Genomic DNA, 25,284 nt, shown 5'->3' on the forward strand with positions numbered 1-25,284 from the left:
CAAAGCAACATTTAAAATTTTGATGAAGTCTATGTATCATATTTTTCTTTTATGGTTCATATTTTTGGTATTAGTCTAAGAAAGAACTTCATCAAACCCTGAGTCCTAAATTTTTTTCTAAAGATTTTATACTTTTACATTTAAAAAATTTAAATGTATGATCTAATTTGAGTTAATTTTTGTGTAAAGTGTAAGGTTTAGGTTGAGGTTCATGTTTCTTTCTATGGATATCCATTTGCTCCAACACCATTTATTGAGAAGACTATCCTTCTTTCATTGAATTGCTTTTGAAGCTTTGCCATAAATTAGTTGGCTATATTTGTCTGGGTGTATTTACGGCTACTCTGTATTGTTCCATTGAGCTATGTGTCTATCTCTCAACCAATGCCACTCAGTCTTGATTACTTTAGCTGTCTAAGTCTTGGCATTGTGTCAAGTGATTCCTCCTCCTTTGTTCTCTCCCCCTCCCCCAAAAAATTGTTTTAGATATTCTAGTTCCTTTGCCTTTTCATCTAAGTTTTAGAGTCATTTTGTCTATGTCTACAAAAAAATCTGTTGGAATTTTGATATGAGTTGTTTTAATCCTGTATATCAATTTGGAGAGAGTGGACATCTACATTATGTTGAATTTTCCAATCCATGGACACATTATGTCTCTCCATTTACATAAATATTCTTTGATTTCCTTTATCAGTGTTTTGTAGTATGTAGTTTATAAGTCTTATGCATGTTTTGTTAGATTTATATTTAAATAATATTGTACTTTTAATTTTGGTTTCCATGTGTTTGTTGTTTTTATGTAGAAATACAATTGATTTTTACAAAGTGATCTTGCAAACTTGTTGAACTCACTTATGAGTTCCAGAAATTTTTTGTAGATTCAGTGATATTTCCTACTTCATTTTCAATCTGTATGCCTTTTATTTTCTTGCCTTATTACTTTGGCTAGAACTTCCAGTATTCTGTTGAATAGGAGTGGTGAGAGCAGACATCCTTTTCCTATTTCTCATTTTAGAGGAAAAACTTGTCTCACCATTAAGTGTAATCCAAAACTTTGCTTTGAAGGTTTCTGTAGACATACATTATCAAGTTGAGGAAACTTGTCTATTCCTAGTTCTCTGAGTGTTTGTGTTATAAACTAGAAGCCCAGCGTGCGAAATCACGCAGCCCCGCCCACCAGCATGCGCCCCACTGTGCTCACAGCCCTGCCCACCCACGTGCTCCTCGGGGTGCTCACAGCCTCGCCCACCCGCACTGATCTTTGGTCGTTAAGGCATGAGGGCCACAGGCCTTTTATAATATAGATGGGTATTAAATTTTGTCAAGTGATTTTTCTATATCAGTAACACGGTTGTGTGAGTTGTTGTTTTTTCTTCTTTAGCTTTTCATAATGGTGGATTAAATTGTTCAATCTACCCATGTGAACCAGCCCTGCATCCCTGGGATAAGCCCCCTCTTGGTCATGGTGTATAAAGGAAGTCCTCACTTAGCATCAATGATAGGTTCTTGGAAACTGCAACTTACAAGACTAATTTTACCATAGGTTAATTTATAAAAACAAGAATTAAATTCCTTTGGTATATTTCTGGTCACAAAAACCACCAAACTTGCAAACAAAGGCTCAAAACACTTCTAATATTAAACATTGAAGTAAATGCGAGCTATATATATATTTAAGAAAGATTAATAAAAACAAGTAAAGTAATTAATTTGTAATCCACTTATTTCAGTCAGGGGTTGCAGGTGGCTGGGAACTCTCCTGGCAGCTCAGGGCACAAGGCAGGGACCAATCCTGGACAAGACACCCTCGCATATCAGGGTACACTCATGCACACACCCACACCTACACTCACTCAGACTGGGACAAATTAGACACACCAGTTCACCTCATGTGCACATCTTTGGGTGTGAAAGGAAACCAGAGTAGGTACCTAGAGAAAACCCACACAGACTTGGAGAGAACATGCAAACTCCACACATAGTGTCCCTGGCTGGGAATTGATTTATTTTTTTCTCATCAATTTTATAACAGTGTTATTTGAGGACCTGCTGTAATTCTTTTTGTATGTTTTTGAGTTCTACTTGCTGGTAGTTTATTAAGGTTTTTACATCTATATTCATGATAGATATTGGTCTGTTGGGTTGTTGTGGGTGTGTTTTTTTTTTTCTTTTCTTGGTAATGTCTTTACATGGTTTTGGTATTACATGGAAGATTGTGAAGATCTTGAGTGAAGACAGTGCTAATGATCACTAAATCATGGAGTGGATAACTTGGGCCATGGGAATATCAGAAAGAATCCAGAGGAGAAAAGGAATCCGGGAAGGAAATTAGTATTGTTGGCTAGAAATATTGTTGCTTGGGTGAGTGTAGGGCAGTGTACCAGAGCAGACTCAGTGAAGGTTGGGGATGCAATCTGGTTGTCATGGACAGAACAGTTAGTGTAGTTGGCTTGTGGAGAATCTTAGTTAATAATGATGTGATAGGGTTGGAAATATATTGACTGTAGGGAAAAATTATTTATATTAGTGTTAGGGAATTAATAATGGAGGTAGATCCTAAACCTGGAGGTGATGGGGGGTTGGGAGGGGGAGCGGAGAGACCCAGTAGAAGGATCATTCTTGAGCAGGAAATTGAGCACCTCTCTCTAGCACTGCTGGTAAGGAGGAGGGGTTGGTATGGGAGCATGGGTCCTTAGAAGTGATATTAATGTCTGGGAGTGCCTCTCCTTGTGCTTTGTTTAGGAGGAAAGGGATATTCCTAAGGCCAAAGGAATAATAGATCTGCACCAAAATGGGAACAAGTACCCAGTGGTGACACTCTCTACGGGTAGAGTTGTGATGGTGAATCAAAGCTTGGTTTAGGTCTTTATACCAGTTTTTTTTATTTGTTTGTTTTTATCTGTTTGGTCTTTTGTGTTTGGTTTTAACAGATTGGTGAGGTCCACAGTTAGGGCAAATCAGTGTGGAAACTCTTCAATCATCCTCAGAAATAAGTCATTGGAGGTCTTTCTGCTAAGCTGCTGAGTCCCAGTGTTGTCCAGCATTGACCATGACAAGGCCATTAGCTCCATCCTCCATTGAGCCAGAAAGCCACTGACCATCCAGTTTGTAATCAGCAGTTCAGACTTAGTCCTCTGACCAATTCTGCATAATCAATTCTGGAAAACAGAAGAGAAGGGAACATTTCCCTATTCATTTTGTGGTTTTGATACCAAAACCAGACAAGGACCAGTTTCCATCCCTAGCAGTCATTCCTCCTCATGCCTTCATTTGCTGGTACTGAGGGAGTTGATTTCTGTTCCTGTTGCAGCTGCAGCCGACTCCGCCAGGTTCAGAGGATCCTGACCCAGAGCAGCAAGTCTCGGCCCGATGGGATCCTCTGCATTCTAGGTCAGTGCTTTTAATAAGGTGGGACTCAGGGCTGGGGCAAATTGGCTTCTGTTCACAGGAAGATACTGATAATAGTATCATTGTGAGATCAGCCATGGGTTAGTGTCCCCTGCTCTCGTTCCCCTGAAATCCATTGCTGTTTAAATGAGATTGGGTGAGATATCAGTAAGATAGGGAGTACCTTCCACAGAGCAGGCATTTTGTACATATTACCTCATTTCTCCTTACCGCAAACTTACAAGGGAGCAGTGTTGTCCCTTCTTTTTACAGAAGAGGAAACTGAGATTCTAGGAGATTAAACAGACTTGCTCAGGGCCACAGAGTGGCAAAATTAGGCATTTATTTGTTCTTTAAAAATGTTTATTATGAAAACATATCATATAATTTAAAATTAAGACAACACATGAGTAATAATGAACAGAGCTTCCTAACCATCCCAGATACCCACTCCCACTCCCCAGAGATAACATTGTCAACTGTATCTTTTTTTTTTTTAAACACAAATGGGAACATTTTATGCATATTGTTGTTAACCTAATTTTTAAAATTTTCACTTGACCATATTATCTTAGAGTTTTTTTACTATCAGATTGACTACTTGAATGTGGAATACTAAAATGTTGCAGAAATTGATGTGTTTGAAGTTGGGTGTGAAATGGAGGTAAAAAGTAAACCTTCAGGACAGAACTTTATGTGAAAGTATTAGTTAGGAAACTTGTATTTTTTTTCCCTTTATTTTTTTTTTTTTTCATCACCATTTATCCACCTTCACCCACTCCCACCCACCCAGTCACCACACTCCATTGTCAATGTGTTTTTTCTCTTCTTTTTTTTTCTTTTTTGCTCAATCCCTTGAGACTTGTATATTCTTTTTTTTTTTTTAATGTTTTTATTTATTTTGGATAGAGGAAGGGAGGAGAGAGAGAAAGAGAGAGAGAGAGAGAGAGAGAGATATCAGTGATGAGAGAGAATCTTTTTCTATTCCAGGATCCCATCCAAGATACCATGTTAAATTAGTTGCCATGTCTTCTCAAGCTCCTATTGAACTGTAACAGTTTCTCAGACTTTCCTTGTTGATGACCTTGACAGTTTTCAGGAGTGCTAGTCAATTAGCATGTCTCTCTAATAGGGTTTTTCTTATCTTTCTCATTATTAGAATGGGGTTAAGAGTTTTGGGGTGGAAGACCAGTAAAGTAACATGCCATTTTCATCACATGATATCAAGGATCCATACTATCAGCTTGACTTTTCACTGTTTCTATTAGCCTTGATCACCTGGCTAAGATAGTGATTTCAGGTTCTGAACTATGAAATACTCTCTCTAGCTCTCCTTTCCTACTGTCCTCTTTGGAAGGACGTCACTATGTAGCCCACTCTTTTCTTTTTTTAAAAAATATATTTTATTGATTTTTTATAGAGAGGAAGAGAGAGGGATAGAGAGTTAGAAACATCGATGAGAGAGAAACATCGATCAGCTGCCTCTTGCACACCCCCTACTGGGGATGTGCCCGAAACCAAGGTACATGCCCTTGACCAGAATCGAACCTAGGACCCTTGAGTCCGCAGGCCGATGCTCTATCCACTGAGCCAAACCGGTTTTGGCATTTAGCCCACTCTTAAGGAGCCAGGAGTTATCTCCATCACCTGAGATGGGAGTATTTACATAAATTATTGAAATTCTTCTGCATGGGAGACTTGTCTCTTCTCCCACATTTATTTATTTATCCAATCATTTGTATCAGTATGGACTTACTGATAGTTTATAGTTTGAGTTATAATCCTCTACTACTTCCTACTTCAGGTTGTTCCAGCTTCCGCCATTTAGAGCTTTTTCAATTGGCTCCTGTGTCTGTGTCCCTCCCTTGGATACACTCCCTCCAAAGTTGTTTGTTTGTTTGTTTAGTACTTTTGTACTTTCTGGCACTCTTAGATGCTCCAGGCTTATTGTGCATATTTCCTGTTCCAGTCCTAAAATCAGCTGTTTCTCTAAGGAGCCCTGTTTTTTTTACTGGAGAATGGTATTAAAAACCAATCTGAGCCGAAACCGGTTTGGCTCAGTGGATAGAGCATCGGCCTGCGGACTCAAGGGTCCCAGGTTCGATTCCGGTCGAGGGCATGTACCTTGGTTGCGGGCACATCCCCAGTAGGGGGTGTGCAAGAGGCAGCTGATCGATGTTTCTCTCTTATTGATGTTTCTAACTCTCTATTCCTCTCTCTTCCTCTCTGTAAAAAATCAATAAAATATATTTTTTAAAAAAAACAATCTGAGTGTATTAATTGCTGCTGGGATATCATTGCTTCTAGGCCCTCTCAGCTGACAGAGTAAGGAAATATATGTGTGTACATTAACTGGTCTGTATACACACATCTGTAAATGTTATGTAATCATCTGTATTTAAGTTAAATATGAATTTATATTAATGTCTTTAGCTCTAACCCATTACCATATGGGTCATTCTAGTCTCCTCTTATTTATTTATTTTTATTTCAGAGAGGAAAGGAGAGGAGGAGAGAGAGATAGAAACATCAATGATGAGAGAGAATCATTGATCGGCTGCCTATTGCCAGTGTGCCCTTGACCAGAAACGAACCCAGGACCCTTATGTCTGCAGGCTGACGCTCTGTCCACGGAGCCAAACCGGCTATGGCCTCCTCTTCTATCTTATCTATAAACTTCCATTCCACCAGTGAGAAACATGGCACCTACCATTTACCATCCATTTAAGTCCAGTATATCTGTGTAGTATTATCAGATTTGTTAGCCCATAATACCCTATGAGAAACAACTTTATCAATTAGAGCACAGTGCTTACATATAGTTTCTTTTGCTTTAATTTTACATGGTCAGTCTTTTAATGTTAGCAATTTATGTGGCAATTTATGTAACTGGAACCCTTACAAGAAGATATGCTACAACTAGGCCTATTCAATCCACTGGTTATTTTTAACTTCGTAGCCCTTTCAACTTTGGCGTTATGTAAGCCAGGCTATTCCTGCTTTTGATTCTTTTTCACCCCTCCCTTCACTGAACTGTTGGATGGGAAAGAACAGCACTGTGCTGCTTTTATCGCAGCTGAGAAAGGAGTTCTCCCATATTAGAAGTCCTCTGACATAGGCAGTCCCGAGGCCTCTCTGCTCTGAATGACCATTACTTTTCACTGGTCTGAATGATCATTGGCAGTTCTTTTTTCCAGGCTCCAGCCATATTTTCATTCTTGGAGCTCCTTCTGCCCCAACTCCTTCTTCTTAGTCTCACACAGACAGCTGACTCCTGCCCTTAATACATCCCTTAGCTCTGGGCCTTCATAGATACCCAGGAACCAGGTAGTATATGTGTCTATGGCATTGAAAGGCAGTAGTGAAGGCAGTTGTTATTTCATTTCCTTTTTATTTATCTCTGACCCAACCCGATGGACTATAAACTTTATGAGGGCCATTTGTAGGCCCAGCACACACTCTAGTATCCAGCACAGTGCCTTAGGCCTAATAAATATTTGTGAAATTTTAGATATGTGTGGTTCCAGTCACTTGTCCTCGTCACTTCTTTGAGTTTTTTCAAACCACCTTAATTCTCCTTTAGTTGATCCCACATGTTTTGGTAAAGGTTTTTTTGAGAAGTAATATTTTCCTGACAGCTATTCCTATTCCAACTGAAAATATTTCAAAATTTTTAACCAGCCATGACAGGACTTAAATTATATTTTCTGATTTTTTCTATCCTCAAGAATTGCTTTTTGGCAATTAACAGTTTCAATAATCTGTGCTGTTTGACAGTCTCTTGAGTCCAAGTAAGGGTACTTGATGCCGAAGCCTGCTTCTTTCACAGAGAGGTGCTTAGTTTGGTTTCTGGTACAAACTGGTCTAGGTTATTGCCTTTTACTTACTCATCAGGGTTTTGCTGAACAGTGTCAAACTATTTGGGCTCATTTGCTCCCAGAGTCTGATCAGGGTCTTCTTTGCCTTGCAGGAATCGATAGCAGGTACAATGAAGGCTGCAGAGAGCTGGCAAATTATCTTCTGTTTGGTTTGTACAATCAGAATACCAGTGATTTTGAGAAAACAGGGTTTTCTGAAGAAGTTCTAGATGGTAAGTATATATTGGTAAACTCTGTGTGAAAGAGTAATAGCGATTATTTTTCTTCGGATCCTTTTTCATGGTCTTTTATAGAAACATGATCAAATTTAAAATAGCCGGAAGCCCAATAAATTTTTACCTTTTTATTCATAAAAAACATTGCTTCTTTGCTGATATATTAAGGAATATGTTCTTCGGGTCACCTGCTGGATGATAAGAGACTAGCAACAGTAGTTTTCAAGAATATGTTTACTGGGTAATTCTGCTGTAGAAAAAAAAGTAAGCATCAGTGTTTGGCTTTATATCTTGATAAGATACTAGTTTTCCTCTAAATTGCCTACTGCCTCTACATGTGGGAGGTTCAGATTATGTGCATTGTCCTGTGAAAGCACTTTCAGCTGTGAGTCAAAGATGAGCCTGCAGGATACTCCTACAAGGAAAATTTCATGTGGATCTTCAGCTTAGGAACAAGGGCTCTTTGTCCTGCTCTGTCTTTGGGAATTGTTTCCTGTGTGACTTGAATTCATGACGATTTCCATGACTACAATGAAGGCTTTCTGCTTACATTCCCTTTTCCTCAGCTCTGAGACACTCACCCTGTGTTGATGCTGCTGTGGGCTGATGCCCAGGAGCTATCTCTGATATCACATACTTAGCATCATGACTTGTCTGCCAGACGGGTCAGGAGACACAGGAATAGACAAATCAAATTGGACAAGAGACAGAAAGCTCTTGTGAAGCAGCTGGGGGACGCATGAAAGCAAACATCTGATGTTGATATAATATTACTGTGAGGATCTGGTACAGTGGTTCTCAACTGGGGTTAGTTTTATCCTCCTCGAGACATTTGCCAATATTTGAAGACATTTTTTAAAATATATGTATTTTATTGATTTTTTACAGAGAGGAAGGGAGAGGGAGAGAGAGTTAGAAACATCGATGAGAGAGAAACATCAATCAGCTGCCTCCTGCACACCCCCTACTGGGGATGTGCCCACAACCAAGGTACATGCCCTTGACCAGAATCGAATCTGGGACCCTTCAGTCCTCAGGCCGATGCTCTATCCACTGAGCCAAACCGGTTAGGGCTGAAGACATTTTTGATGGTCACAACTAGGCAGAGTGGGTAGAGGCCAGTGATGCTACTAAACATCCTACAAGGCATAGGGCAGCCCCCCACAACAAAGAATGATCTGGTCCAAACTGTCAGTATGCTCAGGTTGGGAAACCCTGGTCTATATGTGAAAATCTTCTGTAGAATCTAAATACAGAATAGGAGTATCTAATGCTTTAGTAGTATCTATCCCTGTGGAATGATTAAAGGTTTTGTTCTTTTTCGGAAGTGCAGAAAGAAGCTGAAATTATTTCTTCCATTAAATTCTTTTCAATTCAAATAGAGTTTCAGATTTTTATTTTTTAAAAAGTTTCCTTACACTGTACAGCATCTACTGGTTTGGAAAGACTTCATCTTGGCAGCTCATTTAAAGAATTATAAAAAGACGGATGCTCATATCGGCCACACATTTCACTGCAACCAAGATTGCTAAGTACTGAAATTAAGGAAATGGTTCAAACCCTCAAAGGTGTGCACTTTTTTTCCCCTTTGTCTACCCTGTCACCTGGTACAATGGGTGCTTATGAAATGAGCATTTTCTTCAAAATTAATAAATTTATCTTTTAAATTCAAGTAGTTAGAAAGCTGAGATCACCAGATTTATGCTTCTACATTTCAGTCTCTATTATATGAGAGGAAAAGAGGCCAACACGAAGGACATATTTTAAAAAGAAACTTTTAAAATAGTTTATATCTTTATCCAGTTCTCTTACCTGACTATGTACTCTATTAAATGTTGTTCACAGTGATGACATCAACCCTAAGAAATCCTGAGAGTGTTTAATTAGATTTAGTAGCTATTGTAATATTTCTTTTTAATTCTTTGCTGTATCAGAGTATATTCTACACAGAAAGCCTTGGGCTCTCTAAGTGACATCAGACTCTTCCCTCAGCAGGCTATGTACATGTGATTTAGGGCAGGGTGCTTTTAGAGGGCCTGTGTAAGGAAAACGGGCAGATGAGAGGGGGCCCGTTCCCACCCATTGCCACCTTGGACTCCAGGGCTTACCCAACAGTCAACAGTGAAGAAGCTGCTCCATACTGTGTTCCCTAGAACATCTGACCAGGTGCAGCTCAGAGTGGTTTAAAAGGCCACCAGCATGGAACTTTATTTCAAGAGGCACCTAGCAGTGTGGTCAGCTGTGGTCAGTATTCATTGGGCTCATGTTTTTGTGGATTATGGTCTGTCACACTATTACTGTGTTGGCATTGCCCTAAACCTTCTGCCTCAGCCACCTCCTCCAGCAACTTCCCTATGTCATCTTGTTAATGGTCTGCTCTCTGAGGAGCCATGGGATGGAGCCTCTGATTTTCTTCTGGAAGTTTTGACTGCTTTCTTTCTCAGTATTCAAACTGCTTTAATAGTCCTGCCCCGTTCCATGGCTCTTCTTTTAGTTTTCTGAGTTTATTTGCATTCCTGGGTTGCTTTATTTATTTGACCCACCCCTGGGTGGTTATTCCTTAAATCTGTGAGCTGCTGATCTATTTCTAGAAGCCCTGTCCACCTGCCTCTACTTCCTTCCTTCCTTCCTTCCAGCCTTTCCTGTGTATAGAGTTCACCCCTGTACACAATAACCCTTCCCAAAGCTAACAGACAATGTCCCTTGAGCCAGCAGCCAAGAGCCTTAGACACTGACGTCTGTAGGGGAACTAGCCACTGGACATATTCGCTACTGTTTTCCTGCCTCACTTGCTTTAGGCTGTGGAGTGTCCATTTGGAATTTATCTCTGCAGTGAAGTACACAACTGAGTTTGGTACCAGAGATTTGACTATGCAGCACTTTTGCAAAACACCCTGTAGGATGTTCTTTTTACTTATCCTGTACCTGCATTGCCATCTCTAGAGAGCCACAATTGTAGGAGTGTCACATGGGGACAAGGAATTCCTTGCTATCCACACTTGACTATTCTTTAGTCATTTTGTAGTGCACTGCCAGATTTAAAAATTTTCAGTTTAGAGTTTTGTTATGTTGTCTCTGCTAAATCGTTTTAATGGTTTTACTAACTATGTGGGAAGAAATTGTCTAAAGAAAATGCCTTTAACAATCTTGTGTTTTATTAATTTTGTTTCTCTTACAGATGTAATTATATTAATTAAATCAGACAGTGTCCATCTGTACTGTAATCCTGTAAACTATCGCTATCTCTTACCCTGTGTGGCACATTGGAGAAATCTGCATTTGCACTGCATGACTGAAAATGAGGTAAGGAGAAAAGATAGAATAGTCACTTAGAGACACTCTTAAGAATATTCTTTCAAGAAAGTATAGATCTGGAACAGGAGTCCCTAAAAAAGTCAAATTGCAGAATGTGGAACTTCTTGTATTTCATGATGCAGCTACCTTATGGATAAATTGTACGCCTGAAGGAGACAGAAGGGACTCTTCAAATTGGGGCTTAGGATAGGCTTATGAAGCTGCCTTCCTACCCTGCTTCATTACCAGCCTGCACACATCCTCTCAGGGGGCTGGTGCCTACATACTGCTCCAGGAGAATTAGATAAGCTTTCTGATATTTATGTGTTTATATTTCTTGGTATCTGTTTCTGTTTTCCTTTGGGCCCATTTCAAGGGTTAGGCTGGGAATCAGATTGGGATTTGAGATTTAGGATTTCATAGAAATTGTGACCTGATATACATCAAAAATCCTTTCCATAAGTATTTGGGGAATTTTTGAGGACAAGTTTTAGCTCTTCCATTTAGATCTCTGGTCCATTTTGAGTTGGTTTGCCCTTGAGGGCATTGGTGTGAGGTAAGGGAATGGCAGTGTTTTTGAACAGCAAACGTAAAATGTGGCTTTGGAAACACCCTCTTGGGTACAGTCTTCTATAAGTGTTACTTGAGGCAACTCTGATAAAATGCAGAGAAAATATGAACTTTGCATGATGTCTTATAAGAACCTGTTTTCCTTTCAATTTCCCTCTTTAGTATGAAGATGAGGAAGCTGCAGAAGAATTTAAAATTGCCAGCTTTGTGGACATGGTTCGAGACTGTAGTAGAATTGGCATTCCTTATAGCTCCCAAGGTGAGTGTCTGACAGTGAGCCGTTTTAACCTTACTTGGGTGGTATGTGAATCACATGTCCCTACTTCTCCTTTCATTGGAGGCCTTCAGCTGGGAAACCCATTGATCTATTGTCACTAAAGTCAGAGGCTGAAGCAGAAAGGAATTTGGGAACTATGTAAGCTTGTATTCATAACCAAAGTTTCTGCAGCAACAAAGCAGGCCACCTACAGTCAGATAGAAAAACTGGTAGGGCATTTACACAGTTGCCATCTAGTGTGTACCCCTTATTGTACATAGAGTGTAGATGTGGGGCCTCTTGGTAATAAGAAATAGTAATTGGGTAACTATTAAAAATATGCTGACAGTGAGGCTCAAAAATGATGGGTAAAAATATAGGAAAAAATCAACAAGTTTAATAGTGCTTACTAGTATATCTTATTTTACAAAAAGCTTGCACATTGAAGATACTGTTATAAGAAAGGAAAATTTTTGATTTGGTAATTTTCCCTTGAGGAAGTTGTTTGGATATGTTTTTAAAGGGAGAGAAGCCAAGTTTGGGTCTGTTAATAATTATATCCACTAACTGATGCAAGTCAAATGTAATAGGCCATTATTTATTTATTTATTTGCTTGCTTGCTTAGGAAACCAGAATGTGAAAATATACACATTCTGAATCTGAATTTACGTAACTTGTTTATGGTTTGAATTTTCCTTGGTTTTAACTTCGTATTTCTAGTGTTAATACTTAACCATTTGATCTGTTTCAATTTTATTTTGCTAGATGAGGCTGTGGTGAACTTGTGAGAAATGATGCCTGTCTAACCACATTAGATCAGGTTTAGACTGTTATATCCAGGATGGTATTTGATACATGTTGTTATATTTGATTCCTCTAGGTCACTTGCAGATATTTGATATGTTTGTAGTGGAGAAATGGCCAATTGTACAGGCCTTTGCACTTGAGGGCATTGGAGGGGATGGATTTTTTACCATGAAATATGAGGTATGTATAAAAAGTAGTATGCCTGGTTTTTATGAAGGGCCCTCAGTGTGGGTGTGCATCATTATAATACTCTGAAAAGCTGTCAGTCACCTCCCAGTGACACGGAGCAAGTTAAAAGACTTGAAATGGAAAATAGTTTCTGTTTAAGACTAGTCCCCAAACTGAGCTCCTGTGTTCTTTCTTTTTGGAATTCTCTGTCCTCCTTCCTCTCCATTCTGAGTTCACTGTTCTCCAGTCTACTCCTGTAGATTTCTAAGCTGACTCCTCTTACAGTACTTACCATTTTGTGTTATTATACATTTGTCATATACCTCCTTTCACCAACCCAACCACCTGCCCCTGGACTCTGGACTGGAAGCTTCTTAAGAACAAAAGCAGAGTCTTTTTGTTTTTATTTGTTTCTCAGATATTCATATAATTTGAGAACTATTTAAGAGCAAGGAAAGGGACAGTGCAGAATTTTGTATAAGTACCGTGTACTAGAGAAATAAAAGGGTTAGCTATTCTGGTAAGAACAGTGCCTTTTATTTTCGTATTCTCTGTATCTAGGAGATGACCAATAAATATTTGGTAAGTGGGTTAATGAGTGAGTCTGGGAGAGGAGATCATCCAGAGTGCACATTAGGGAGGATGGCCCGGTACGTTAGTAGCGTCACCACAGGATCTCCTTGCCTCCCAAGGACCCCCCCACTAAGATGACCTGCTCCCAACACAGGAAACCAGGAGAGGGAGGCATACTATTAGGGACAGAGTAAGTGAGGCCTTTGGAAGCAAGGCCCAGCGCTAATTCTTACCCTCCTTCTGAGGAGTAGCAGGGTCCCTAGGAAATAAATGGAGGTTTGCCTGGCAGACTCTGTAATGTGGATGAGCGTGGGCTGTAGGGAAGTGCTGAAGAGAAGCATACCACTTGACTCCACTTTTCCTGCTCTAAAACCACAGTATTCCTACATGGACTACAACTCACAGAGCATCAGCAGGCTGTGTTGGACCTGCCCTAATAGGAAGTAATGCTCTCTAATTTAGAAGAGTAGGGGCTAGAATGGAGACAATGCCATAGGAGATAGAAAAAGTTCATATTTTTAGCAATAATGATAATATTTATTGTTAATTAATTATATAAACTGGGCATTTATAGAGTGCCTCCTATATATCAGGCACTATCCTAACCACTTTATATGAATTGACTGTAATTCTTACAGTAACCCTCTGAAGTAGGTACTGTTACCATCTGTATTTTACAGAGAGGTTAAATGAACTTCCCAAAGTCAGAGCAGCAGGGCTGGGGTCCAATCCAGGGAGTCTGGCTTCAAAGCCTGGGCTGCTGCTAGATTAGCATTGGAAAGCAGTGCTCTAGGAAGCTGCATGATTCATGCAACCCAAATGAGGCAGCCCTCTGGCTCCTTGCCTTAAGGTGCATCACACCATGAAGTCACAACCCAAAGGAGTAAAATCCCCTCCCAAAAGACCTTTACAGGGCAGTGGAGATCTTTACTGAAGGGCAGTGCTCTTCGGGGGGTGGGATGTGTAGTGAGGAAGAAACAACATATGTCACACAGTAAGAGCAGGGGAGGTGGGACACAGGAAGGGCAGGGGAGGTAGAAAAGTATCTCAAGATCCCTTTCTCAGATCCTGCTCTTCTCTGTAGCTGCTAACTTTCATTCTCTCAAATACTTTCCTGTGTCTTCATCTCATTCCCCACTGCAACCCCCACTCACAGTTCTCCTTACCCTGTCCTTCCCAGTCCTTTAAGATATGGAGCAGTTTAGCCTACTGATCAGCTCTGCTTTATATACTCTCCATTCTGATTCACATATCAAAGGCTAAGATGAGAACTACAGATAGATAGATAGATAGATAGATAGATAGATAGATAGATAGATAGATAGATAGAAATTAATTTTTTTTAACTTCTGTTTTGCATGGCCATATCCAGAAGAAAGTTGTTAATTCAGAGGATGCTTTGTCCCTGATGTCAGCATGAGGGAAGGAAGCCCAGTTCCACATAGCATTCGCTTAGTATTTAGGCTGGGCCCAGCTCAGTTGTGGATATAGAGAAGTCTTCCCAGGAAGCAGTACAGGGAGGTTCCTCTGATAGGGCTTTCCCTGCCTCCAGCCTCTTTCTTCTTATTCTCCAGCTGCTGGAACTGTGACCTGGTAATATAAATTTACATCAACTAGCTCCCCAAGGAGAGGATTCTAAGAGCAAACTTCTGAATAACGAGGGTAACCATAAAGTGAGCATTTATTCACCTTTCAATACATGAGATCTTTGTGTTGAAAAGTAGAATAAGATTTATGAAAAAATTCAACAAATATAAGAAAGAGACCATAGCATATTAGATGCAGTCCAGCATGTTTTTAAAAAAATATTTCTCCCGAAAATAAAAATTGAAAAAAAATACCTCTTGTGTATTTTTTAAGAATGGAGTTTGTAAAAAGAAGTGAGATATGGTAGATAGGGCAAGCAAATTAAGGGAGATGGATGACATCCAAGGAAAGATTATAAGTCTCAAAATTCATTAGTAGAATTAAAATTTGAATTTAAAAGGAAAGAAATCAAATCCATTACCCCACAAAAACCTAATCATTTGACACACTTAAAAAGCTGTTCCAGAATACAGAGGAAGAGGCCAAATAGATTAAGTCAATAATAAAGGAGAAGATAAAATGGGGGGGTAAAGGATGGAAATTGGTAGTATTGAAAATCAAGGGATTAATTAAAAGTTGTTATATAATAGTTTGTGCCTCCTTCCCCAAACCCCCGCCACTGTCTCCCAAGTGACAGGCAATGAGGCATTTACCAACTGCCACCTCCACCCTAGGAAAAACAAGGAACAGGGTGAGTGGGTGGGTTTCTCTAAAGAAACTGAAAAACAAGACAAAAAAAAAAAGAGAGAGAATTCATTGGCTAGTGTAGCATTTCTTGCCTGAGAATAAAGCTCTCCACATCTTGACATTTAGGGTATAGGTGGGTAGGGATCCTGGAATAACAGCCTCCTGCCTGTCTGCTCTCCCCAAAAAAACTTCCTGGTAGTTGACAAGCTCTGCCGAGAGCATAAAGCTTCCAGTCAGCCCTTCCATTTGAAAATACAAGCAGGCCACCAAAGATCTCGAGACATTGCATTAAATATCTAAAAAGGAAAAAAAAGAACAATTTTTTTAAAAAGGACCAACTGAATAAGACCCCAAGATAATTTAAGATATACAGGAAACTTAAGGCACAAACTCTCCTTAGGATGCCCAGAGAAATTTAAAATTGTTTTGCAACCAAAGAACAAGTGTTTTGTTGTGATAAAGAAATGTAAGGAAAATCGCTCTGGAAAATTTTAATTGATAAAATCATAGAGGATTTGGAAGGTAAAGTTAGGGGAATCTCTACAAAATGTAGACTAATACAATCAAGGAGATAGAAAATATGAGAAAAAGTTAAGTCATGGAGAACTGATCCACGAAGTCTGATATCCAACAAGTGTAAGTTCCAGAAAGATAGAGCACTGATATCAGAAGAGAAGAAAATTTTTTTAAAAAAACAACAACAAACATTGCCCAGGCGGCTTGACTCAGTGGTTGAGGTCAGGGTTCCATTCCCAGTCAGGGCACCCGCCAGGGCTGCGGGCTTGATCTCCAGTAGGGGGCGTGTAGGAGGCAACCAATCAATGATTCTCTCTCATCATTGATGTTTATCTCCCTCTTTCTCCCTCTCTCTCTCCCTTCCTCTCTGAAATCGGTAAAAATATATATATTTTAAAAAGCAAGTGGTAGTATAGTATATACCTGGCCTGCAATAAATAAAATATATATGGTATTAATATTATAAACAATAATTACTGGTATAACCAAAAATCATATTATGGTATTAGATGATGTTAGGTTGTGTGAGTGTCTGTGTATGTGTAGAGAAAATGTATGGGAATGAGGATCATTGTAGAAAAGCTATATCTTCGCCATAATTCAATATTTATTTCCTAAATTGGTAAATCAAGAAAATAAAAATATATGGGTGTGTGGGAAGAGAACCAAAACACTTATATGCATATATGCATAACCCATGGACACAGACAATAGTGTGGTGAAGTCCCGGGGTGGGAGGGTGGGTGCAGGCAAAAAGGAGACATCTGTAATACTTTCAACAATAAAGATAAATTTAAAAAAATAAATGAATAAATAATAAAAATAAGGAAAGAAAAAATAGAGATATAGGTATATCATAATAAAATATGGAGGCAACTACCAGAAGGAAATGTTGAAAGACTTAAATGGTTGCCTCTGAGGAGTGAGTTTTGTGAAAGATTGCAGTATGGGAGTACTATTTGGTGTTTTAAAACCATGGGCATTATTATTTTAATTAAAATTTTAAACAAGGGCAAAAAAGTATATATATATATATATGCATTTGTATGTATATAAATGTATATATGTATGCCCATCATTGAAGATATTTAAAAAATGTACTAAAGGCCCTAGCCAGTTTGGCTCAGTGGATAGAGCGTCGGCCTATGGACTGAAGGGTCCCTGGTTCGATTCCAGTTAAGGGCACATGCCCGGGTTGTGGGCTCAATCCCCAGTAGGGGGTGTGCGGAAGGCAGCCAGTCAATGGCTCTGTCTCTCTCTCCCTCTCCCTCCCTCTCTGAAAGCAATAAAATAGATATATATTTTTTAAATGTACTAAAGTTTCTGAAAAGATAGTTTCCTTGAATGGGACATCATTTATTAATATGAGTAGGTTCTAATGTGATTGATAAAAATAACATTTATTCTAATCACTTGAGTTTTCACAAAGATAGTCATTTCTGAATGTCAGAAAATAATTTGGATTGCTCTAATGATATTGACTCTCTATTATTTTAAATTTTTGCCCTTGTGTTGCAGTTGCAGGATGTGAGTTTGAATCTATGGAATGTCTACAGCAAAATGGATCCTATGTCTCTGGAGAGTTTGCTTTCAGAAGTAAGGAGCCAAACTGTATTTTACTCACAAATATTACTCTTATTTACTAATTGTCTTTAACTTGAAGAAATGCAGAATATATTTTAGTTTAGTTTAGTCAAAGAATTGAGCAGCTTCTTGAACTCCTTGAGGGTAGAAGGGGACCTGGAAAAGTGATACTACCTTTCTACACTGAGGAAACCTCACCTTAGGTGAGACCAAGGCCGCCGGCCTGGTCCAGGGTTTAGGTTTTCATCTAAAGACATTCTTTCTGTTGGGCTGGACTTTAGGAAAACAATTGTGAGGGTGACTTTTTCTACTCTTTCTCTGGCATGAAAAGATAAAAAAGATGGGGTATGGCTTAAAAGAATAAAGGATTAAAGCACAGGTCAGCAAGCTTTTTCTATAAAAGACTAGATAGTTATGTTTTAGGTTTTGTGTACCCTGAGAGCAGCTGCAGATAATGCTTAAACTAATCAGTGTGTCTGTTACCAGGAAACTTTATTTATAAAAATATGTGGCCTGCCACAGGCCATAATTTACCAAGTCCTGGATTAGAGAATCAGGCATTAATTTTTCATCTGAACTTTGAAGGAAAAATTCAGGGTAGAAAGAGCAATTCACAATGGGGAGCAACAAACAAAATCAAGGAATAGATACTTTGGTTAAGCAGCTCAGTAGTGTCTCTCAGTGATCAAGGATAGATATGCATGGAAAAAGAAAGCTTATAGCCTTCAAATGAAATTAGCTATAATATCAAGGCCCCTCTAAATGAAAACAACACACCAGTCTCACAAATATCAATGCCTGTATTAAGTGAAATATTAGCAAACAGAACAGTATCATGTTAAAAGCATGTTCTTTGCCCGGCTGGCATGGCTCAGTGGTTGAGCTTCGACCTATGAACAAGGAGGTCATGGTTCGATTCCTGGTCAGGGCACGTGCCCGGGTTGTGAACTCGATCCCCAGTAGGGGGCATGCAGGAGGCAGCCTATCAATGATTCTCTCTCATCATTGATGTTTCTCTCTCTCTCCCTTTCCCTTCCTCTCTGAAATCAATAAATACATATTTAAAAATAAAAGCATGTTCTTTAATGAAGTAGGGTTTATTAAGGGTTCAATATTTAATATCAGGAAATCTATTAATGTAATCATTGTACTAATTTTTCTTCCTGGAGCTATTTATGACCCCATAGGTGACAAAAGGCATTTGATAAAACTGAACATTCATTCTGTTTAAACATTTCTAATCAAATAGGACTATAAAAGAAAAAACGTAATTGTTTTGTTTTTGTTTTTTAAAACGTAGTCATCATCAATCACCTATGGCTATCCTAATTATGGAAAAAAGTGAAAAATGCAAAAAATTACAACATTAATCTATACTAATAAAAGGGTAATATGCTAATTAGACAAGACATCTTCCAGACGTTGTTCCTGACAAAGCCTCCCGAGGTCCCAGGTGCCTGTGGCCGGCCCTGGCATAGCTGCCAGGTAGTCCTGGAGCTACTGGAGGTCCCGGGTGTGTGCGGCCAGCCAGAGGGAGGGAAGGCCAGGTCCCGGGTGTGGGGGCCAAGGCAGAGGTGGTTAGGGGCGATCAGGCAGGCAGGGGAGCAGTTAGGGGTGATTAGGCTGGCAGGCAGAGGGGTTAGGGGCAATTAGGCAGGCAGGGAGAGTGGTTAGGGGCAATCAGACAGGCAGGGAGAGTTGTTAGGGGCGATCAGGCAGGCAGGCAGGCAGGCGAGCGGTTAGGAGCCAGCGGCCCTGGATTGCAAGAGGGATGTCCAACTGTCCAGCAGTCAGACATCCCCAAAGGGTCTCGGATTGGAGAGGGTACAGGCCGGGCTGAGGGACTCCCCCTCTGTGCACGAATTTAGTGCACCAGGCCTTTAGTAGTGTAATAAGAATGATAAAGTGTAACCACAGATAGAGAAGAGAGGTAAGTAGTTTAGGACTTTCTAAAAGTGTCTGAGACCCATGCTCCCCTTGTATGCAGTGCCACAAGTGTGAGGAAGCTTTAGGTCACACATGGGGGCTAGACATAGCATTATAGTTTTGAGAACACTGCAAGTATCTTTGGAGTCAGTGAAGAAGGGACACTTAGTAGGACATCTTTAATTGCAACATCTTCAGTTGCAACAGTGACATACGACTGAAGAAGCAACAGTGGTAATCACCATGGGCTTAATGTTAAGCCTTTTCCAGTCTTTCTGATTTTCCATGAGCTTGGTATTCTTAGGTGATATCATGACGAAGTGAATGCCTGGCCAGCATGGCTCAGTGGTCGATCTATGAACCAGGAGGTCACAGTTGATTCCTGGTCAGGACACATGACCGGGTTGTGGGCTCAATCCCCTCCAAATGAAGTGTGGGGTGTGCAGGAGGCGGCTGATAAATGATTCTCTTTCATTGTTGATGTTTCTATCTCTCTCCTACCTTCCTCTCTGAAATAAAATTAAAATTAAAAATAAAAGAAGTGGAAGGAAACCTTTTTAGTGTCTAATAGTGAACTTCTCATCTATCTGAAAGAGTGATGGCTCAGAGCCAGATTTAATTTTATTTAGAAGTAAAAAGTAAGATGATTTGTTTTGTACCAAAATGTGGCTGAGCACATTTATATCCACTATATAGAGCTTTTACAAATCATTAAGAAAAATACAACAGGGAGAACTGGGGGACAGCAGGAATTGGCTATTCACAAAATAAGAAAAAAAGTGACCAGGGTTTTCCACTCCCAATTAGGGATGGAAAGTCAAAAGAAATCATTGCTATCACCCTAACAACCAAAAAAGCCTGAATAAACAACAAAATAATCGTTTAAAAATAAAACCATTAGCAAGCTGAAGATCCAAAGAAAGCTAAAAGAACTCAGTTTCAGAAAATGTAGGGCCCTTCATAGGATGCTGTCCTGATTTCTGGTAGAGCAGCAGAAGGAAGAGGAATCCATCATAGACAGGGATAAGTAGAAATCAGCTGACCTTTGAAAGAGCTATTAAAGGCCATCAACTGTATCCCATAGTGCTCAGGTAGTCACCAAAGGGTGGGGGACCAGGCAAGGAAGTTGAGAACCATCCACCCTAAGGCACTTGACACTCAACTATCACCTGCATTGGAGCAGAAGAACTGAGAGCAACCCTTTTAAAGGCGTAAGGCAGCAAGATAGAGAAGGATCTCCTTACATAGAAGGATCCAAGGGAACTGGAGAGCTAAGAGAACTCCTTAGCAACCCCCAAAATTGGTAGCCACTTGTAAAGCAGGGAGTGATAGTCCAGAAAGCTTGTGGTTCAGCTACACAACACAAAGAGATTTTTAGAATCTTGGCCAGTGCTCTGAGCAAAGTTTGTACTAAAGTTCATACCCATCCTCAAAATATTTTAATTTAATGATGAACAAAATAAAACTAAAAATGCAATAATACCCAGACCCAGGCCAATTACATAATGAATTGACTTAGATCTCTACTCTACTGTCCTGACAAAAGAAAGTGTATGCCCTTTCCTAGAGGTAAATATTATTTACCTTTTTTTACTGTTCTTTCATACCAAATGAGTGGCATATGGTTTTTTAAAAATTATAAAATATGAAGAAGCAAGAAAATATGATCTGGGGTCAAGAAAGGAAATACTCAATAGAAGCAGACCCAAATGTTGAAATTAACCAATGAATTTAAATAATTAACAAAAATTCCAAAGTATATGGAAGAAAAAGGAGACAACATGCATGAAGAGATGAGGAATTTAATCAGACCTGAAAACTATAAAAAGAAACACATGGAAAAGCTAGAAATGGAAAATACTATATCAGAAAAGAAGAATGTATAAAATTGGCTTACTAGCAGACTAGATACCAATGAAGAAAAGTTCAGTGAACTTGATGATAGGTCAATAGAAAGTTTGTAAACTGAAGGACAAAGAAAAAAAGAGCAAGGGAGTGGAGCATCCAGTGTCTGTCAAACAATGTCAAATGATCTAACATAGTATATTTGGAGTCCCAGAAGGAGAGTAGAGAGAAAATAGGGCAGGAAATTTGGATTGGTAATGTCCAAGAACTTTACAAATTGATGAAATGCATCAATCCATAGATCCAAGAAGCTCAGTGAATCCCAAAATAAAATAAATATGTATAAAAATGACTATAAATTTTTTCAGGGATCTCTTGTAATAAGCCTACAAATGTTAATAAAATCTATGTCCAACAACCAAAAGAAATAAAAATGCAATTCTAGTCATTACTTGTGTCTCTAAAAATTATTTAAAAGGGCTCCAATTCACATCCATCTAATTTTTTAAGAGCTATTTTTTTCTTCTCTCTTCTCTTGCTTCATAGCCTCCAAACTCCTCTAAAACCCCCTTTTCTCTCTACTATCTAAATACTTTTCCTGTTCCTATGTATTTTCCCTTTGCCAAGACATTTAATCTTATAGCCAGAATTGGCATCTAGGCTTTCATTCTTGTTGGTCAATCACTGATGGCCAGAGAACCTATAGTTCCATGCTTCTTGGTCACATACCATAGAGCGAAAATGCAGACTCCTCTGAAATTTGACGTAGAAACATGTTTGGTGAGAACATTAAAAGAGCAAAGTATATTTCCATGTTTGTAAAACAGTTTGTGTTTCTGTGTATTAGAAACTTCAAGTGGTAGTCTTACTGGTATTTTTATTTTACTTATTTTTATAGTCTCATTTTCATTTTATGTTAATTCTTTAAAGTAATTTTAAGTATTAAAATTGAGCTTCTTTTCCCCCTTTGAGCCACCTGAGAGCTGCCACTGCCCATGCCAGCCTAGGGCCAACATCCTTCCCCACTGGCCAAGGGCCAAGGCACACTGGCATGTTTCTTGGGATTTTCAGACCTTTGCTGCTTATCTGACCTTGATATCTATCTGGGCTTGTCTTCTGGATTTGACCTGGAAGAGTGTGGGCAGATAGACTTTCCCTTCTTCATCATGAGATTCAACTGACCAGTTCCACGTACATGCACAGTATCCATTTCCAGAAATGCACGAAATAGTGTGCTGGGAAAAAGTTAGAGAAGAGTGTGTCTGGTGGAAAACACTCGGGCTCTGGGTATCTCTTACCTAGCTATATTTCCACTTTTGCTACTTGATAGTATTGCATACTCAGGCAGGTCACATTACTGTTCAGTGCCTCAGTCTCCTATCTACAGAGTGGTCCGGGGAGCAGTTAGGGGTGATCAGGCTGGCAGGCAGAGGGGTTAGGGGCAGCAGAATACTGTATGTATATATGTATATATGTGACCGTTTCATATATAATAATAATTTTTAGTATGAAAACTTATTGCATCTTCCATTTCATTTATTTTATTATTGATGAAAGAGAGAAGGAGAAACCAATATGAGAGAGAAATATAAATAGGTGGCCTCCTATATGTGCCTCAACTGGAGATCGAATCCCGCAACCTGGGTACCTGCCCTGACCTGGAATGGAACCTACCACCTTCTGGTATATGGGATTGCACTCCAACCAACTGAGCCACACTGGCCAGGGCTGCATCTTCCAATTTAGTCACAGCGTGGAGCTGAAAGTAGTATTTAACATTTTATTCTACCTTATTCTATAATTAGTGCTGACACATCCACCTCTGTCAGGGAAGTCTTCTTGGGGCAAAGTACCTGTGTTCTGTGTATCCCCCCAAAGCACACAATGTTTTTCACATAGAGAATGGCTACTGTTCAACTGTATAACTGTTCTTGTTATAGATCTGAACCAAGATAGGTGTCACCTGCCCTGGCCAGTGTGGCTCAGTTAGTTGGGCATCATCCCATGCATCGAGGGGTTGCCTATTCAATTCCCAGTCAGGGCACATGCCTGGGTTGTGGGCTCAATCCCATGTTGCACCCTCACATCGATGTTTCTCTCTCCCTCTCCCTTCCTCTCTCTCTCAAAATCAATTTTAAAATTAAAAAAAAAGATAGGTGTTACCATGTAGGGCACTAAAATGGAAACATACCTTCTGAGCTTGTTTCCAAATACAATTGAAAAACAAAATAAAGTGTATCCTGTATTAATAGCTATATTGGTTCTTTTTGTTTTTCTAAGCTTAACAAAGTGAAGCATTCATTGGACGGAGCCAAGCAAGCGAGGCACAGACCTCCACTGGGTTGGACAGCCTCTGATGTGGCTTCCATGAGGCCAGTAATTTGCATTATGGGTGTCTGAGACAGAGAGAGAGCAGACAAATGTCAGAAAGTCAAGGGGGAGGTTCAAATTTTCTCATCCAACTTGGGCTGGCTGACAGTAGAGGCAGAGAAATCGAGAAGTATGATAGACATCTATGCAAGGCCTAGTAATAAGTACTTTATATAGGTTATTTCATTTAATTCCTGTGATATCTCTGTAAGATAGTAGTCCCCCATTACACATTTAAGGCATTTGAGGCTCAGAGAGTTAATTTCCTTGCAAGGTTGCACAGCCAGTAAGAGGGAGAGCAAAGGTTCCAGCACAGGTCTTTCTGAATTTAAACATACTCTCAGTGCTAAGTTGTAGTGGTAGTCAAGTAGAAATGTGGAGTGGATCTAGGACTAAATGAGTTGGACAGACATTGAAGGTCTGTGGTTAGTTAGAGTGCTGGAAGAATAGGGAGTGTACTTCTCTCCAGAGTCCAGGAGGCCCTGTGGGAGTAATCCAATGCCAAAGTGGGAAGTTTGTTCTGGACTTAGGTAGGATCAGGGCCACTGATTAGACCTGATAGTAGTGGGTCTAGATCTTAAACGAGGTCTAATTTACAGGGCCGAGGCACAGAGGTGGTATGGCAAGACAGTCTGACCCAGGCAATTGTAGATTACCAGTTTACAAGTATATATTGGTGTATATAAAATACATATATAAAAAATAGGGTGAGAGAGTATTTCACAAAATGTTGATAATGATGTCTATTCTTTATTTTCTTAGTTTTCTATAACAAATATATATTGTGTTTTTGTAGACTTTTTATTAAAATAACACAGACTCAGAAAACAACATAAAACTAAAGTATAACCTACTAATTATTATGAAGCAATAGAAACATACTAGCTACCCCAGAAGCAATCCATCGCCTCCTTCCTCCTCCACCAAGAATAACACTGTCATGAATTCTATGGCAATCTCCTCACTTTTTTTTTTGCAGTTTAATCATCCAAATGTACTTCCATAAATACATAGTTTAGCTTTACTTGGTTGTATATTTTAGGTTTCTTTTAATCTATAGGTTTCCTTTCCATTTCTTCATTTCTCCCCAGTCTCCTCCCCCACCTCCACTGCTATATTTTTGTTGAAAAAAACAGATCATTTGTCTTGTAGCTGTTCTCATTGAGATTTTGTTGATTGCATTCCCATGATGTAATTTAACATCCTCTACACCCCCTGCCCCCGTCTTCCATATTTCCTGACTATGATAATTGAATCTTGAGGCTCAGTTAATTCAGACCTGGAATTGGTCATATCTCTAGTAAATTTTGAGTGGGAAATAGTATTTCAATACCACAATCTAGGTGATAGGAATACTTATTGCTACTGGTTTGCTCATTGTTTTTAAATCTCGTCAGTGAACAGAGCTAGGAAATTCATTGTCTCTCTTTCCCTCTACCCTCTTCTACTTCCCCTCCCCATGTGCATGTATATAAATGCATATCTGATTTTTTTATCCTACATTATATATAAAACATTCAGAAAACAGTATCAGGCCCTAGCTGGTTTGGCCCAGTGGATAGAGCATCGGCCTGTGGACTGAAGGGTCCCAGGTTTGATTCCTGCCAAGGACACATGCCC

The 25,284-nt window shown here is 39.4% G+C and overlaps 1 protein-coding gene across 2 annotated transcripts in view; it reads left to right on the forward strand.

Annotated features, from left to right (window-relative positions):
* DNAAF9 (dynein axonemal assembly factor 9) overlaps nt 1-25,284 on the forward strand; it is a 137,918-nt gene that overhangs the window by 14,511 nt on the left and 98,123 nt on the right. For both annotated transcript variants that reach the window (XM_054724371.1, XM_054724372.1), the window contains exons 2-7: nt 3,311-3,390; nt 7,358-7,477; nt 10,659-10,783; nt 11,507-11,603; nt 12,482-12,588; nt 17,458-17,535. In XM_054724371.1, the coding sequence (XP_054580346.1) occupies nt 3,311-3,390; nt 7,358-7,477; nt 10,659-10,783; nt 11,507-11,603; nt 12,482-12,588; nt 17,458-17,535 (607 nt within the window). The remainder of the gene's footprint in view (nt 1-3,310; nt 3,391-7,357; nt 7,478-10,658; nt 10,784-11,506; nt 11,604-12,481; nt 12,589-17,457; nt 17,536-25,284) is intronic.

Source organism: Eptesicus fuscus, chromosome 12 (assembly GCF_027574615.1).
Source record: "Eptesicus fuscus isolate TK198812 chromosome 12, DD_ASM_mEF_20220401, whole genome shotgun sequence".
NCBI lineage: Eukaryota > Metazoa > Chordata > Mammalia > Chiroptera > Vespertilionidae > Eptesicus > Eptesicus fuscus.